Raw genomic sequence first — 18,256 nt, forward strand, 5'->3', positions numbered from 1 at the left:
GACTAGATAATCTTCAGAGGTCCTTTCCAGCCCAAACTATGCTGTAATTCTGTGAAAATCTTCACAACAGGCCTGCAGTCTCCAGTTGTGTCTCTGTGTGTGTTCAGCATGGATTAATTCCTCGCAGTTCCCACAGCCCACACCTCTCCTCCTCATTGCAGCACCACCATATCTCTGGGCCTGCTGAAGGTGCCAGGCAATCCTGATGTTTGCAGTGTTGGGGCAGCTTCTTCTCCTAGACAATTAACCAAAATAATATTTGTAGAAATACAGGATGAAACTGGTCACATAAAGCCTCTTTTCCATCAAACTCCTCAGATTAAATCTCTCACTCTTATCTGCAAGCTTGATATACACTTGCCTCATTGTCATACACTCGTGTTCATCCTCACTCTCAAGCTTCAGTAATGTTGGTTTTGTACCTTTCTGCTCATACCTGCAACTGATGAAAGTTAATCCAGTCAAGTCTTTCATTCACAATTATGTTTTCACACTATTCACTGCTTCAGCTAGCTTGGCAAAGGGAAGCCTTCAAATCATGTTAGCTTGTAGTATGTAGCTATCCCCTTTTCCAGGATAATCAAGCAACACCTCAGTGTTTCATTCCTTACCAGCGCCTTGCAGTTTCTGTCTGTACTCTCAGCCAATAAACTGCTGGTTCAATAGCATGGATGAGAGTTTTACATTTAAAATCAAAAGCATATTTACAAATTGACAGTCCTGGACTGGTTTGATAGGACAGAAAAATCTCCCTCTCCACCTCTACATCCAGCAAAACAAAATAAGCAAAGTGACAGTCATACCAAACAGGCAATCATGCCATGTTAAAATTGACACAGGTACATAAACCTTCCCAGTGGCAAAAGGTTTCCTGACTCATGGCAGTAAATCCTTCCCCAACACAACCCTGCAGTTGAGAAACAAAAAAGTGTAAAGAAAGAACATACACACAATTTAGTATATTCAATTGTTTTCAAGATGTTCCAAAAAAATCTGACAGCACTGGTTCCATGTAAGTCTAGGCTTAGAGCAGGCAATGCTTTCACTCTGTGTCTGAACTGTATTTCCATGTAACGTAGCTGAATTTAAGAAAACATTTATGCATGGCTAGTAGATATTTGGCATCATTACCACAGAAATATATTTTATGCACCATGATCAGAATAAAATAAGTAAAAATTTAAGTCCTTTGTCATAATTGAACTCTACGTTCAATTAAACTGATTAAAATGTTATCTAGATATTGGGATTACAGTGACAGAGACGGCCCAGTATATAAAACAATATACATTTATTTAGCACAAAAAGTTTCATATTCAAATAGAAGTGCATGCATGCTTTTTTTCTACAACGTTACGGCACTTTGGTTTCTAAAAAAGTGAAGAACCATCACGACTAACAGAAAGACATACTAATCATTTGACAGAATGACTGTTTTATCCTACAACTGTAGGCCTGAGAGCAGCTTATGAACTGTAAGGCAAACTAGGAACTCCTTCTCAAGTGACTAATCTCTATGCAGTTCCATTAACTCAAGTGGAACATTCACAAGAAAAATGTTTCACAACTAGGACAGGATATATGACTCCAATGTTTCCTATGGTTTACAGCCAACATAATACACAGCAGCGGCATTATATTGTCAGACAGAAAAAGACAGAGTACTAAAAGATTCACAGTAAGTTACCAGAAACACTTACTGACAGAGAAAAAAAATCCAACCATGTATGTGATCACATGACATCATTAAGCATTATTCCCATTTCACAGAAAACAGGTAAGTTGACATATAATGCTCAGAATTACAACATCTACAGACTTTAAAGCCTGCAACTTTCATTTAGAGACAAGTACTTGATATTATTTGGTAAACAAAAGCTGATAGCTCACAACTGACAGCACTGAAATATTATGTGAAATCTGGTTCCATTAATGGCATAACTATAACAATCACTGGATACAGAAGACCATCCAATTATACTGATAGACAGATTTTCCACAGCTTCTCCTTCACTGAAGTTCCATCACCTTAAGTGACTGACATCAAAGATGTGCTGCTGAAACTAGTTCCGTCTTCCCACCTGTAGTTATCAACTGGATTAGACTCCCAGAGTTTGGTCGATTCTTTCCTGTTATCCAGTCATAAAAGGTTCTGTTTTAAAACAAATGGATAAAGCAAGTTGAGGAGGATAAAAAAATCCCTACTACTATCAAGTATAGTGACAGGAAGCATAAAATAAAATAAAAGCCTATTTACTTTTCCTTCTTTTCCTACTGCTCTCTAGTGATTTCTATGCATTCTGTAAACCAGTGATGCGATCACTGGATTCAGACCCTCAAAGCTGAGCAGAGGTGCAGGGAAAACCCTAGGGCTTTATAGCACACACAGGGGATTTTCAGACTATCTCAGAGGAAAAGACCAGGAGTATAAAATGTCAGAGTGGTGAGGTTTTTTCCAAGATAAAAAAAAAACTGAAAGTGGAAGATGCACCGCTTTAGTTGACTTTATAACATATATATTAGAAACACAGCTTTGTGGCTAGGATAGAGTTGCTAAACCCATTACTCTGCCAACAGGCCATTATAACACTTCGATATTTAACTATGAAAGTGGTCACAGCAGAAGCACAAAAAGCCTTAAGACATCCAAAATAGTGCTGAGTAAGATGGATTCATTTTAGGTAGAACACAGAACACTTCTTATCAAAATGCAATACAGAAAGTGCAGTATATTCTAAAGGTCCATCAACCCTTGCAATAATGCAGACATAGCAACTGCCATGTTGGAACATTCCACTATCTGACAACAGCTTCCAGGGCACAAAATTCAAATGCCATGACGGAAAGGATTTCCTGCATCCTACCCAGGATGCAGATGTTGCCAACACTTTAACAACACTGGATGTTTTCTGATGCACAGACAATGAGATTTTCAGTTTTCAAAGCTGGGGTTAAAGTTTAGGGAATTAGAAACAAAACAAATCAATCAACCTAATTCTCCTACAAGGTTAAAATACTTAAAAGTTAAACTTAAAAAAATTAATTTGCAGAACTACAACATCTGGTTAAGCAGTCTCTGAGAGACTCTGCTCCAGTTTCTAAAGCACAATAAATTAAAGATCTTTTTATGAACCTTTTTAGGCTAACTAAATTCAATTGATGGGCCCTTTTAAAGAGCCACATCAGACAGCTGCATAGGCTGCAACTAAACAGTTGCAACCAAAACCATTTCTGACTCTGGCATCTACCTTAAAAAAGTTCACATAAAACAGGAAATCAAATGTCAGAACTAAACTACTCTCTGAACAATTAGCAATAGGTAAATCCAATTTCAGCATCAGTTTTAAAAGACTTTAAAAATGTGTAAGAGTAAATCCCTTTGTAAAAATTGAACATATATCCAACTTTGTTTTTCCTCAAAGGGGCAAGACAGTTGTACCCTTATTTTCTTCCTTTTGACAGTTTACCCTCAGTGGAATGTGTGCTACTCCCCATCACAGGGCAGAAGGCAGTACTCATGCTGCACCTTCTCTAAGAATGAATGAGAACAGTAAAGCAGATAATTGCAGCCTGCCATTAGATAAGCTACAGTTGAAGTTTCAGCATTTTGCAACATCATTCAAGACAAGCCTTTGTAGATGATGAAAAAAGATATCTTTATTGAATTTTTCTAAACAAGAGCAGGAATTTTGCCAGTTGAGAGAATTGAACTAACACACTGTAAACCAGGCAGTAAAGAGTGTTTAAAAGAAAAAGAATCCCACCCAAGTTTACATGCCTATTTGCAGTTTATCTTTAAGACAGGTGTCTCCTGCACCTGCTGTCTGCAATTTAATTTGTTTACAGGCTTTATGAGATTCTCTGGCTTCCAACTCCTTAAGGCTATCTCCCTTGCTGAAATAACTCGTGTAGAGAAGCTGAATTTGATGGAGTTGGGCTAATTTTCTCCAGTTCAGAAGCCTGTGCAATAAAACCCAATGTGATTTAGAAACATACACAATGAGGAGACAATGGAGGAAAAAACCCCACTCAAATCCAAGGCAGCTATTTAAAAAGAACATGCACTAAGGTGCAGCCTCAAGAGGTTCAGTGAGGAATTGCTCATGGATACTCACTCTGCAATGAATTCTAAGGGTGTCCAGGAGCCGAAATCTGCGTCAGGCATTGATTTCCTGTTTGCCGGTGTATCTAAGGTAACTCTGTGATTAAAAAAGATAAGACAAACCTTTTCTTTACACAATCATTTTCCTGATGAGCACCACCTGCTTCAAATCATTGCTGTAACATATGCTTGACTTTTACACCACATGGTATGGATTTCTCTTGCATCCTCCCAGCGTGTTACCAGCATACAGTCATCAGTTTCAACGTTTATCCAAGGCTCCAACCTATAATCTCTCACCTTTCCAGCTCACAGAGGAGTTGACCATGAGGGCAATCACTTAGTCCGCAGCTCCCTTCCCACCTCTCTCGTGCAGACAGGGAATGGCATTAATATGCTTGTTCACATGCACTACACAGCATATGTGCACTACATCCATGTTTTCAGACAGCCTCATGCCAGCTGCAAACGCAGCGATTAAGTGCACAAACATCGGAAGTTTTGACTTTGATTATATATATTTACACTATGCACAATGATATTAAGGGGTGAACTTTTCACAACTCCCTCACTGAGATGCTGTTGACAATCCAAGATATATTTACTCTGGAAAAATTCACTCAAGGGCAGAATTTTGCACGAGAACTACACAAGTGCAGCATGTGCACAAATCCAGTGATCTTGGAGTCTGCATGCCAGTGGAAGGTGCTGTCAATTATCCAAACACATTTAATGCCTTTACTCTCTGACCTAAAGACACGTGCACTAAGAGTGTGCATGTGTGTGAGGAAAACAAAAGCAGGGAGAATTCAGGTAATGTTTGAAGTTCCCATATAGGACTCTTTAGTCTTTATTTTTGGGTCCTGATTTAGAAACAGACCTAGCAAGAAAAATACTTCTAATTTTTGCAGCAGAATTGATAAAATTAGACATAGTGAAGACTTACTAAGCCATCCACTTCTTACTAGCTTTCCTCATCAAAAAGAAAACTGTGACAGGCAAATACAAGCTAAACTTTTTCTTTTCACAGATCCTCAAAGTGACCTAATTTTACTAATCACGCATAGATATGCAGCACCTTATGAAGAAGCATCTTTAACCAAGTGAAAATGTGCCAAGTAATCCTTTGCTTTACTGCTATCACACAGCTAAGTCTAAAACTGTGCTGAATAGCTCGTATCATTTTTAGAGTTCTATTTATACTGAAAAAAAGAGAAATCACACTTTAATGCATGGCTACAGTCAAACTGGTTGAAAATGAATTAAATTTTAATCCCAACATCCACTACAGTTTTGCAAAGGAAAGGAAAGGAAGGTAACCATGTTTAGGGTTTCTTGGATATCATTTTGTTCACACTTTCAAGATTACCCCCTTTCTCTGTGAAACTGTAAGGAGGTCTGAGAAGCTGTTTGTGTACTGTGAACAGGACACTACAAGCATATCTATGTGGCTCTAGGTTACAGCAGTAATTAAATAAAACAACACAGGCAGAGACAACTAAGCAACTACTTACGGTAAAATGGCAACAGCAGCAGAACCAGATGGCAAGCCACTACTGGCACCAGCTAAACTCTGACAAAGCTGATGCACTGCTCCTTTGGCCATGCCATAGGCAATCATCCCTAACAATTTAAAACAGGCAAATTAGAGCACAATCAAAACAGCTCTCAATATCATCAGAAACATGATAGAAACTCAAGACTGTTTAGTGAATATTAAGGCCACTTACCACAGCCAGAACAGAATCAGACTTTCGAAACATATTAAAACATATATATTAAAAGCAAAAAAATGGAAGAAAAAAACCCAAAAGCATTCATTAGACATCCAGGAACTCAGTTTACTCAGCACTATAGAAATAAGCAGCTTACTGAGTTAAGCACATTTAGTTATGCACCAAAACATGCTTTGAAGGATGTGACCTACAGGGCTGAGCTTACAAATGTAACAGTAAGTGCGAAGATGCTCATAGACTTTATTAAGGTGATCATCCATTAATTTTTATCATATGACTAAAGTATTTGCAGGTTTGGACCCAAATATATACAGTTCACTTCTCTCCTGAACTGTAATTCACTTGGTCAGAATCCCAGGTCTGACAGGGCCTTCAGGGAAAGCCACGAATAAAAACCCAAAACAATCCTCATGGTAGAAAAATTACTAAATAACCTGCAGGGAAAGTAAACTTCTTCCTAAACACTGTTGTTTTCTAGGCAGATGGTATTTAGCAGTTGCAAGAGCAACAGCAATGAGAGTATAAGGCACACAGGTCAGGTATTTTCTATCTTTCTTTCTACCAATCTATATAGCCCCTTTCCAGTGTTCCTGTAGACGCATTTTGCATTGTAGAAATATTTCTGTTATATTCACTTAGACAAATTGTATAGGACCTGTTTCTGCTAGGAGGAATCACGGACAGCACTAGCTAACTTATTTTATTGTCATGATAAAAATATTTGCAACTCTATCATATTCTCATCTTGTCTAAACCAAGCACTCTAAGTCTTCTTAAATCTTTTCATGCTTAATACATTTCTTAGCCATCACTATCACACAGCTGCTGTAACTATTAATGCGATTTTCAGCGTTCTTCAGCTTGCATTATCTGAGACAACATTTTCTCATAGGAAAAGAAAGGTAACACTAACAGCAAACAAGAAAAACATTGTTTCTTCCAGAACAGCTCGTAGTAACAAGCCTAGCAAGGCATATTTGCAGAAATTGAGTAACAACTCTTTCCCAATTCTTCCTGAAGTTAATAAGTTGCATGTGTTTGCCCTAAGCACTGCTGTGATTTTTGGAAAAATCCAGACTAGCTGAAACCAGCTTGTTCAAAACGGGAAAGCAAATCTCTTTGATTCCTGTGTTGTGGTCCCTACCTCCCAAAACCACACAAACAAAAACCATGAAAGCTTGCCAGAATTAACATTTTTTCATTTTTATGTGGTCAGTCAGCAGTACATTGGAAATTATGCCTTTTATCTTTGGACTATAACAGATGCAGCTGTAAACACAGAAGATAAACCATTAACTAGAAAATACAGCATATTTTTCCTGAAAAGTTTTATATTCATAAATTCAGTTTTCCTGAACAGTTTTATATTCATATATTGCATATGTTTTAAAATCTTAGTATTTGTGTCTCATAAAAATATTGTTGAAGTGACACTAATAAAAGATTGGGAAATAGGAGTATTTATCTCAAACTTTCCTCTTGCTGCCTGTGGGCTTGTGTGTTAGTGCCTTTTTTTTTTCTGATTTTAAATTGCTCCCAGATTTCTTCCTCCATGCAGATCAACACAGTTAAGGAGTGAGATTAAAAATCCAATAAAGTTCATAGTAAATAGCTAGCAGATGGCAAAGCCAACAGTCAACAAGCTTATCTATGTCTGAAGCAAAGGTAGACTGGAATCAGAACATGAACAGGACAAGCACAGTAATCAGAATCAGTTGAGTCATCACCAACAGAAAAATTGGTCAAATAAGGACTCTGTCTTTCAGAACACAAATAGGAAAATTAACTTAATCTAAAGACTTACAGATTGCTGTGTGCTTCTAGTCTTCATTTCCAGACTTTTTTTCCTATATCATATATTAGCCAAGTACATTTCACCAAATCATGTCAAATATTATTTAAATACTGATTTTATGTGTTTGCACTCCAGCTTTGAGAAATTCAGTATTGCTAACTATAAAATTACACTTTCCCTACATATTTCAGCAGCAATTTTCCATTTGTACTAGAAGTCAAGCAACTGGGGAGAGAAACCGCTGCTTCACAAACAAGAATGCTCAGAAGAACAGGTATCTCTAACTGCTGCTGTCCCTGCAGCCATGGTGCAGGGATATCATGCATTGCATTTTACCTGGGGTTCCAGATAAAGCAGCTTGAGCTCCTGTGAGAGTCAAGAGACCACCTTCCTTCAGATGTTTTGTTGCTAGGTGGCTGGAAATAGTCGATGTCCAAACACTCTGCTTCCACATCAGATCACAGTTTTTGTATAAAGCTGATTAGAAAGAGAATTAGTGAGATTAGCTAAAAGGTGGAAGACCTCTAATTCCAGTTTTCTTAGCGTCCCACAGAGTGCAAAAGCACTATGACAACATGCTTTCTACCATTTTCTACTTTCACATTGTAAAATATTCATTTATGTCTTTTGTATCTTCTTTTGCTTTGAGCCTGTAAGGTCTGAACCGGAAGGGAGAAGAGAAGGACACATTTTACCAGATTTACTCCAGACAGAAAACAAGGTTATTTTTCTTCCTGTATCTCTACAGTAGTGGGTAAAGTATAAAATTTCACTCTGAACATTACATGTTTAAAAGCCTTTTTTAATCTGAAGGGCTTTGTCTGTAGCATGATTTTGGGTCACTAGGCAGTGCCTTCCAATATTGTATTGCACAGCAACAGCTCAGAGAACTGCAGGAGGCAACTGAACTTCTATTCATAAAGGAATTAATCAGGAAACATCGATGTTTCTACTCAGCACTGTCTTTCACAATTTGCCTGACACAGGTAACCTTGGCAAAGTCAGCTTAACAGTGCTGAAACTCCTCCATTTTAATAAAAATTGGTGTGTCAACAAACACCACTAAGGAAATGAAGTGCTGTGCAAATTTAACAGGCAAAGAAAATTCAGAGAAGCACTAAGAAGCACTGTGACTAAGCTATTTTGTACTTTTATGCTCTTGTCCTCTTCTGGACTTGGAAAGAAAGATAATCTCAAATACCTTTATTACCACGATTTTTAAGGATTCCTTTCAGATATCATTCATGTTTTCATCAGCACACATCTACCAAAATCTTACATTTGGCTTTGGCGCTGCCTCCAGCCCATCCTCCTGCTACACACAAGATCGCATCCACCTTTTCTTCACCAAGAAGTTTTCCAATCTCTGCTGTCACCTTCAATACACAGAACAAAAACATACTGAAAACACTGAATCAATAAGATAAAGGAGTATATATCACAAATGCCTTAAAGTTACTTTTTCTCTTTCTAACATAAGACCTCAAAACTGGTAATGAATTTGTTGGCCATGAACTTTCTCTGCCTAAGTGGACAGCAAACAATTCATCTCTCAATAAAAGAACAAAAGTCTACTGGTTTTCAAAAAAGTGCATAGAAAATTGTGTTGCAAATATTCTACATTACTCTTTAAAAGCCTTAAGAGTTGTATAGCTATAATGAAAACATATTGTCTAGAGATTCAGTTTATCAGTAAGAGAAATAGGTTCAAAAGTTAAAATTCAAAAAATAGATCCTATATGTTGAGAAAAAAGCAAAAGAGTTTTTAGGCTAGCTCAGAGTCTCCCATATTTACCTTTGTGCATTCCCTAGGAATCCCTTGGTGCTTTGAGCACATCATCTACCTATACACAGTGCATTTATAAGATAGGATATTTAAAAGAAGCATTGCATTTTAGGATGTCCTTATCCGTCTTCATTACAGTCACCTGGTTCAGTCTGAAACTTTTAAAGTCACAAAGACAAAAACAAACCAAACAGCCTTATGTGCTGAACCTCCAGTCTCCAGGATCTTTCTGCATATACGTGCAGTTAAGAAAAAGAAAAAGAAAAAGAAAAAGAAAAAGAAAAAGAAAAAGAAAAAGAAAAAGAAAAAGAAAAAGACAAGCAGAAGCATAAGGACCTTGGGGCTCGCGGTACGGCTGCAGAACCGCTACCGGCCGAGTTCCTGCTTCCTGCCTGAGGCCGGACGCACTCCCGCAGCCGCGGGAGAAGGGATGCACACACCTGAGGGGAGGCTGAGAGCATCGCTCGGGAGAAGGGATGCACACACTCGGGGGTAGGCTGAGTGCATCGCTCCACCTCCTCACTCGGCATTGCCAGCCCCGCGCCCGCCACCGACCCACCTGCTCGGCCTGCTCGGGGAAGGAGTCGGTGGCCGTCACCACCACGTTGGCGCTGGCATCCGCGTTCTCGGCCAGGTCGATGCTGGCGACCCACTGCGGCGGGAGAGGAAGGCGCGTTATCGGCCCCGCAGCGCCCGGCCCGGCGGGGCAGGGGCGCTCCCCCCGGCGGGGCTCCCCCGCCTCGCCACCCCCCGGCCCGGCGCTTACCCAGTTCTTGGCCTTGAAGTACCGCACGCACTGGGAGCCCAGCGCCCCTCTGCCCCCGTACACCAGCACCCTGCCCGCCCGCCATGCCGCTGTCACACCCGGCTCCACTGCTGCCGGCCCGGCCCGGCCCGGCCGGCCCGCCCGCGGAATGCGGCCGCCCCAAGGGGCGGGAGAGGGGGCGGCCAGCGCGGCCCCGGGGGTGGGGTGCGAAGGGGCGGGTCCGGCTCTGCCCGCCCGGCGGGCTGTGCCGAGCCGGGAGCAGAAGTCCAGGGACCTCGTCCAAGCCACAGCGACGGACTCCGTTACCCGCCCCCAGGGCTACTGCGGGGGTTAATTAATTAATTAGTGGTTGTGAAGGTCCCCACAGGGCTCGAGTAGCGGTAACCGTAGAAGTGCTGGCAATTATGGCCGGTTTCCTTTAGCGCTCCTTTATCGCACCTGTAGCTTGAGTTACGCCGCTGCAGCCCCCGAGCACCTGGGCTACGGCACGGCTGGCCGGGCCTCCCCGGCTGCTGGGGGCTCTGCGCGCCCCGCTGTCACTCAGAGCACTCCATACACATCACTTCTGTCCCTCAGCTAACAGGCTTTAGCGATGGAAGGCACCGCTCCGAGCGCAGGGACGGCCGCGGGAGCTGTGACAGCTGTGACATTTAGAGGCTGGGTGAGAGCAAGGGCCGGGAGAACGTAGCTGGCTGAGGTGCCAGCCGAATCCTCCGGCCAAATTATCTGGTTTTAATGCTTTGCACCTTGCACACAGCTGTTTACTCGCTTTTCTAAACAATCTAAAAAACTGGATTCTTTTAGTTTTCTTTACATGAGGTTACAGTAAAGAACTTGATGTCATTTGAACATGACAATTAAGCCTCTGATGAAACATTAGCCAGGCGATAGAGATAGGATTACTTGCTGCAGAAAGAAGCATCACTGCACTACAGCATAATGAAGCTGTTACTTGCAGCCATTTCAGGATGTTGTCGCAGCAAAACGTATTTTAGACTTTGATTTTTAACAGTACAGATTAATTGCTGGAGCTTCAAAATACAAAGAGAAGTATTTTGAAATGCCTGCTATTCAACTGTGGATTTCGGAGCATGAGAAAAAATGGGAAATATGCCTGACTGCTGCAGAGAGGCCTTGGAGATGATCCCTTGAAAGCACCAGGATGCCTGGCTGCTTTAAAAAGACGTTATTTGCCTTGGCTTCTCTAATAAGTTTTGTGTCTTTTATCTTAATTGTTGTTGCAATGGGGACCCCAAAGTGGATGACAGGAAAGATTCTTTGCAAAACAGGAGCTGATTTGGTCAATGCCACAGATCCAGAGCTGGTCAAGTTCATTGGAGAAATTTACTATGGACTCTTTCGGGGCGGCAAAATACGCCAGTGTGGGTTGGGCGGGAGGCGTTCCAAATTCACAAGTAAGTACAATTTTGGTTGAATTTTTTGTTTAATGTCTAGTTCAAATATAGCATTCTATTCTTTTTGCTTACAGACCTTGTAGAATGCTAATTGTTATTATTAAATAAATTTGTGGCTGACTTGTGGTCATTATGGTTCGGTGTCTGAGTGTGAATATAAAATCCCTATCATTTCAAGCACACTTTTTGCTCCCAGTTATGTTCTATAATCCTGGAATCAAGATGGGGAAAAAAATCCCTAAGGCTAAATGGAGAGTTTCCTTTTAGCCTCATGAAGGGAGTCAAAGGCATCTGGAGATGACCCTGTAAATCACACTTTCCCCTTGATTGACTCTTTCCATGCCAAGTGTTTCTCTGCCATCTGTCTGTCCTTACCTTCTCTGTTGAACTTCTCTGAGGTTTTTTCCCTTTAGGAAACAGAGATTTATTTACTTGGCCACATCACTGTATTTCTCTAGCTGTTCTAATGCAAATGTCTGCCATAGCAGATACTGCTAAGTTTATTAACATGTTGAAGAAATTTTTACCTTCTTTTCTGCTAACTTTGGAGAGAAAAAAAATGCTGAACTCTTAAAAAATGTAGAAACTCTTATAAATTTATTCCTTTTAACATAAAAGATTTTCTTGAGGTCTCAAAAGCACTCAGCTGTTCTCTGGATGATTTCCAAATTTCACTCACTCTGTGCCGTAGAGAAAATGATAATTTGCATTGAAGATTTTTAGTTCAGTGTGCAGATTGACTGCAACTTAAACCAATATGAGTTGAAGCTGCTGCAGTCTCACCCTCTCCCTAGCCCACAGCAGTGCTATCCTGCCCTATCCTTTGCAATGTCTCTGATAGTTATGGCGGTGTAGTTCAGAAGTTAAGATGGCCAAAAAAATTAACCTACCAAAAAATAGTTGTTTTCCTATAGGATTGCGGCTGACTACACAACTGCACAAGCACCTCTATAAAAACTTGAAGGCAGGTAGGACTGTGGGACTTCAGAAGGAATGGAGAAAAGAACCAGAGCAACCTCTGCTTAGATCAGCATGACCAGTTGTTAAGCTGGATAAATTTGGACTTGCTGCTTTTGCAATAACCAAGTTCTTGCTCAAGCTCTGACTGCAGCTGCAACTTCATGACATGGATATAATAGTCATGGTCATTCAGTCTCAGTTCTCTCATCCTATCCTGTCAAAGAGAATGAGGAAAAAAATCTCTGTACAACCTTCTGGACTCTTTAATAAACTTTCTGATTTTTTACTCTGTAACCTGAGAGGAAGGCCTAAGGTTCCACCATCACTCTGGACTATATTGATTCATATTTGGAGTACATGATCCTATACTCCTTAATAAAGCTGTCACTGAAGCTAGTAAGAATTTTCCCTGTTAGAACTCTAAAATTGGGTCATTAAGTGCAATGGGTACAAATATGCATTTAGGTCAACAAGCAGCTCAGAGATTTTTCCTTTTAAATATTCTAATAACTATCAGGTTTGATATTTTCACAGTACTGGTTTCAAACAACAGTACACAAAGCTGTTAAATACTTTTGCACAAGGGTGAGCAGAACTCACTCTGGGGGTTCTGAGTTTTCGCTTTGAATGTCCCCCTTAATTTACAAGCATTCTGAATTTACTGGGGAGCAAGAACTGTGAGACTTTTCTTGTGGAATGAGTTAACATAAATGGACATCACATAGAGCAAAACAAGGCTAGCACCTCAAACACTGCAGTACTGCAGTAGCTCTGACACTTTGGAATTTGCAATAATTTACTGTTACTAGTACAATGCCTTTCACTGTGTTAACTAGAGTAGGCTTATGGCTGGCACACTCTTTTTTAGCTGGGACAGTGACAGTATGACTCAATTGCCGTAATAGGTATCCAGTACTATTTTGTACTCCTCAAGGTGTATCATCTGGTCTCCAGCTACTACTTCTGAAGGTGTCCCATACATAATGCAGCATGTATGTTAGACCCACGTGGTTGTTATGATAGTCCTCAGGCATCTAAGTTGGCATAAAATGCTTATGTTTTGACAGCTGAATCAAGCTCTGAGAACGAGCTGGGGAAGCCAGGCATTTTGCCTATGCATGGCAAACACTGCTGAAATGGTAATATCCTTCCTGAGGATTCTTATTTCTGCATACTAAGCCAGACTCCCTGGTCAGGTCTTTGGGATTTGGCTGAGAGCCTCAGAAAAGAGACCAAATAATCCTTACAATTACTCAAAAATCTCTGCTGGTTTGTAGGAAGGCTTAATTCTATGTGCCTTGTTGTTACACTGCCAGTTATTTTCCAGTCAGATAGGAAGCTAGTTTTTGGCTTCCCGTGTCTCATATGTACTTCTGATTCTCATTTATTTCCCTCCCTTCTTCTTGTTGGAGTCTCTTCTGTAGCTCATATGTATACCAGGCCCACCTACAACCTCAGAATGAGCTACTGAAGAGGTAGAACTGTTGAATTTTTGTATGGAATATGTACAGTATGAATTTTTCTACATAATCTACTAGAATTCCGTCATGGCATGACCAGATTGTATGCCTGATGCTCACTGTTACATCTACCAATTATTACTGCTTACTTTTTATGTGGCTTGTTTAGACTTTTTTTTCAGTTATGAAGCACAGGAAGCAATCTGTTTATTGGTTTATAACACAATGTACCTTCCTTTTAGTAGCTTTTTAGTAATTAAGCAGTAAATTCTTCAAAACATGTATGAGTGTGCAGTGCTACACCACGTGAAGGTCTCTTCTTGATCACCTTGTATTTTAGGCTTCCTCTCGATCAGCCTCTCTCTTTCCTGTCAGTCAGCATGTCACCTACAATTCCCTACTCACATTTCTTCTGATTCTCTTACTAAAGGGCTGCAGGATAAACTAAATACTCAGGTGCACATTTCCCTGCTGCTGGCCAATCTGGCCCCCCAATTAAGTAATTGAGTCTGTGAAGACAAAACCAAGAAAGTTATCACTCTTTAGAGACAGATGAGTGACAGGCTGCTGAGGGAGAGCTCATGCCTACAGCAGAACATGTGAGCACTTCACTGAAAGCCCATCTGACTTCAGTACTTTACAAGCTTCCTACAGATGTAGCTAAAGCTCTGCCAGACACCCAGAAAGGCATAAAGGAGTCATAGACACTAGATGAGAAACCAAGAAGGGAATCGGAATCTTAAAGTGAAAACCTGTGGGATTAGAAGTGTGAAATTAGGGCAGATCTCACTTGAGCCGCAGTGAAGAAAGGGAGAGAGAGAAAGAACATGAGAAAATAAGCACAGAAAGAAGTCATACTATTTACGGCAGCAAGGGCCTGGACAAGGAAACTGGGACTGTCAGACTTCAAAGGGATAAGACTGAAAGCATGGGACAGGAATGGGAAGCTCAAAACCATGAGTTTGGTTTGAGGAACAGAGATGAAAAAGAGCAGACAATACAGTAGTGGTGATAAAGACATTAACACAGCTAGATAAATAAACAAGACTTAAGCCTGAATCCTTATTCACAGACCCTATGTAAAGGATTATACCTGTAGCAGGATATCCCTGGTTTGTCTGTTATACTGAAAAATAAAACATCATGAACTAAGATGTGTGTAACTAGCTGAATTGAACACTTCTGTAAAAAATATAAAGTAGTATAATTTGAGTTTGAAGCACCAGCACAGTGTGATGTTTACCGTCATCAAGAAAAACTACATACTTAATATGTGATTCTTTTTTCTTGACAGTTTTCCCACACATGGTGAAAAAGTTGAATACAGGCTTGCATGTGATGATCATAATGTTCCTCTGTGTGGCCATTTGCTTTTCTCTGGTCAGTTTTGGATTCTGCATTCTTAATGCAATAAAAGTTCCTTACCGGGCTATTAAAGGTCCAGCAGGAGTATGCCTTTGGAATTTCCTTGCAGGTAAAGTTATTTACCAGCACTTTTTACTAGTCACATTCATACAAAATGGTAAAAGTTCCTTCTCTTGCCTTATTAAATATCTTGTTGACTCAAATACTTGTAAATAAAATGAAGTTAACAGTGAATTCTCATCTATCTAAACAGAACTGCCAGGTGGCATCTTCGTTTATGGTGTCTAGTCAACATTTAACAGGAGCTATGAATGCCAGCCTTTAGGTTCCATGTCACTGATAAAAGGACTTTATTACAAACATTGGTGTCATGTTTGCCCATACAATAAGGTGTTTAAGCCATGCCTATGTCTATCCCTACTCTGTATATTGCTCACTGTGGTATTCAGTAAGTCTTTTGAAGCACAATCAAAATGTCTGTCTTGTTTTGATTATATAACAAGGGTGAATACTTCTTTTATTTTGTTGCAGGTGGATTTGTAGTACTTGCAGTCACCAGCTTTATGGCTGCTGTGAAACTTCATCACCTCACAGAAAGAATTGCCAATTTTCGGGAAAATGTTTTTCGATTTGTTATCTTAGAAGAACGCTTTGAAGACTGTTTTTGGATTTGTGTGGCAAGTGCCACAGCACACGCAGTGAATTTGCTGCTAATAGCCATCAGTGGGATTAATTTTCCTAAAATTAAGCCTAAAACAGAAGAAGTGAATGTTACAGCAGAAGATATCATGTACTAATAAATCTATACAAAACTACTTCAGTTAAGTGAACTGTTGTAAAAGAAACAGCTTCTTGGCTCTTCCACCTTTGATTTGGATGGATGGTTTAGTTATCAACTTAGTAAAGATGTCAGTCTACAATACCAGCAATTAACATGTCTGTGAAAAAAGAAAAACACAAATACTATAAATATTGTTATTCTCAAAACTGACTGCTATCTGCAGTAAATATATGCTGTTTCTCAGATTTTAGAAAATTCACACTTTTAAACCTTCAGAAAATTAAGGTAAAATATGATTTCATCAAAACCAAGTCTCTTCTTTGTTTAGAAGAAAATTTGTTATCACAAGTCTCTGAAAGGTTGTTTCAAAACAGAAAGAATAGACATTTGCCAATTCCTTTCACCTAATTATCTAGAAAATGCTGAGAAGGACATATAAAATATATTTTATGATGCTATACCATATTGAAAAAGAAAACATCATCTGTGAGGCTAAAGCTAAGAGGCAGGACAGGCAAAGTATGCATGAAATGTTTTTAAAACAGAAATTATCCAACCCCACAAGGCAAAGAAGTGAGAAATGTAAAGTTTATGGGATGATATTAGTCTACAAAAAAAAAATTTTATCTGCTAGATAAAGGTTCCAAGGCAGCTTTTGGAAGAAAAGTAAACAGGTTTTAAGTAATAGTGCTTTTAGATAACATAGAAAATAATGATCTGACAGATTAATTATCTTCAGAACCTTGTCAATTCTTAAGTTTGCCTGAAATCAGGTAAAAGTGATGTATGATGAAACAGTATTAAAATGAATAAAAATGGTTAAATAGATGGAAAAGTTACTTTCTTAGGAAGTACCATAATTTTGACAGGGATTCGACCAGTTCATGGGTTATGAGGAAAGAATATATTTGAGTAAAGAACACGCCCTTAAGCATGGTTACAGTGGCCTCTACCATCTTCGGTTTTGGCTCTTCAAGGCTAGCAGGAGTATGAGTGAAGCAGAAATTTGTGAGGGTGCCTCTGCAATAGTCCCTAATAACCTGTCTTCTTCAAGACAGCATTACCCATGAGACTTTTAGGAGCACTGATTTATTTTTTTTAAAGTCACATAAAATTTAAGAGATAGATGGAAAGTTATGATAAGTCTAGGGCACTGTTACAATTTTAGCATAAAGGAGGCTCAATAGAGCAGAAAAAGTAATTCCTAGTTTATAGCAACTACTTACTTCACTGCTCTAATTTTACTGGTGCTTTCACTCAGTCTATACCCTGGGCCACAACTCCAGGAAGATGGTACAATACCCAGTACATGGATAGGCAGCAGACAAACCCAGTCTACGAAGGTGCCTTAGATGGTAACAGCACAGTATTGCCCAGAAAACTGCCCACAGAGGCCTCTGGGGTACCACCACTTTCCTCTTCCAGAAAACTCCGAGTGGCTCTGAAACAGAAGAACTTAAGAGTGCAGCATAATTATGCAAGTAGAAAATGTAATACTTATATTTTGTAATTGTTCTATGAACATATATAATTTAGAAGTAATTGTTTTACACAAAGAATTATATTGTGAAATGTAACTTAATATTTACTAAATATAATTCTCTTCAGGAAGTGAAAAGAAAGCAGATCTTTAAATCCTCAAGTGATCGCTTCGGAAATGCTTTTCAGTAGTGTTAATATTGCATGTATTACAACATATTTTTCATCCTGATAATGAACTTCTTAATGCCCCCCAAACTCCCCCCCACACCCAACCTAGTTATTGAATAAGACCCATGGAACTACTTAGGTGAGGACAAGATTAAAGATTTGTTGGAGTGGATTCCTAGGTAGGTCATGGTAGCCCTGAAAGAACCCATAGAGTACACTGTGTACATGAAGTTAAAAAGGAATGGCTGGGCTGATCAGCTTTGTAATTTCTTGGTTTGAATGAATTCAGTGAGATATACTCCAAAAAGATTTCTCACAGCAGATATGAGGAAGTATGATTATGGGATACTGCAGCTGCACGAGCTGAATGACCGAATACCATTATCACCTAATGACTGTGTTGTAACTTATGAGAAGATAGTATTTTCACTTCAGAGTGA

The 18,256-nt window shown here is 39.7% G+C and overlaps 2 protein-coding genes across 2 annotated transcripts; one reads left to right on the top strand and one right to left on the bottom strand.

The window, feature by feature from the left end:
* Positions 1-1,272: 1,272 nt before the first annotated feature.
* Positions 1,273-10,835, bottom strand: QDPR (quinoid dihydropteridine reductase). The gene is made up of 8 exons (XM_029962250.1): positions 10,767-10,835; positions 10,186-10,503; positions 9,979-10,071; positions 8,913-9,009; positions 7,970-8,110; positions 5,617-5,725; positions 4,116-4,199; positions 1,273-2,152 (listed from the first exon to the last, which is right to left on the bottom strand). The coding sequence occupies exons 1-8, from the start codon at positions 10,833-10,835 to the stop codon at positions 2,044-2,046; spliced, it is 1,020 nt and encodes a 339-aa protein (XP_029818110.1). The 3' UTR covers positions 1,273-2,043.
* Positions 10,836-11,072: 237 nt separating this feature from the next.
* Positions 11,073-16,182, top strand: CLRN2 (clarin 2). Its single transcript, XM_008930338.2, has 3 exons — positions 11,073-11,600; positions 15,315-15,494; positions 15,917-16,182. The coding sequence occupies exons 1-3, from the start codon at positions 11,348-11,350 to the stop codon at positions 16,180-16,182; spliced, it is 699 nt and encodes a 232-aa protein (XP_008928586.2). The 5' UTR covers positions 11,073-11,347.
* Positions 16,183-18,256: the final 2,074 nt, after the last annotated feature.

Source organism: Manacus vitellinus, unplaced genomic scaffold (genome assembly GCF_001715985.3).
Source record: "Manacus vitellinus isolate BGI_N305 unplaced genomic scaffold, ASM171598v3 scaffold_0_pilon, whole genome shotgun sequence".
In the NCBI taxonomy this organism is placed as follows: Eukaryota; Metazoa; Chordata; class Aves; order Passeriformes; family Pipridae; genus Manacus; species Manacus vitellinus.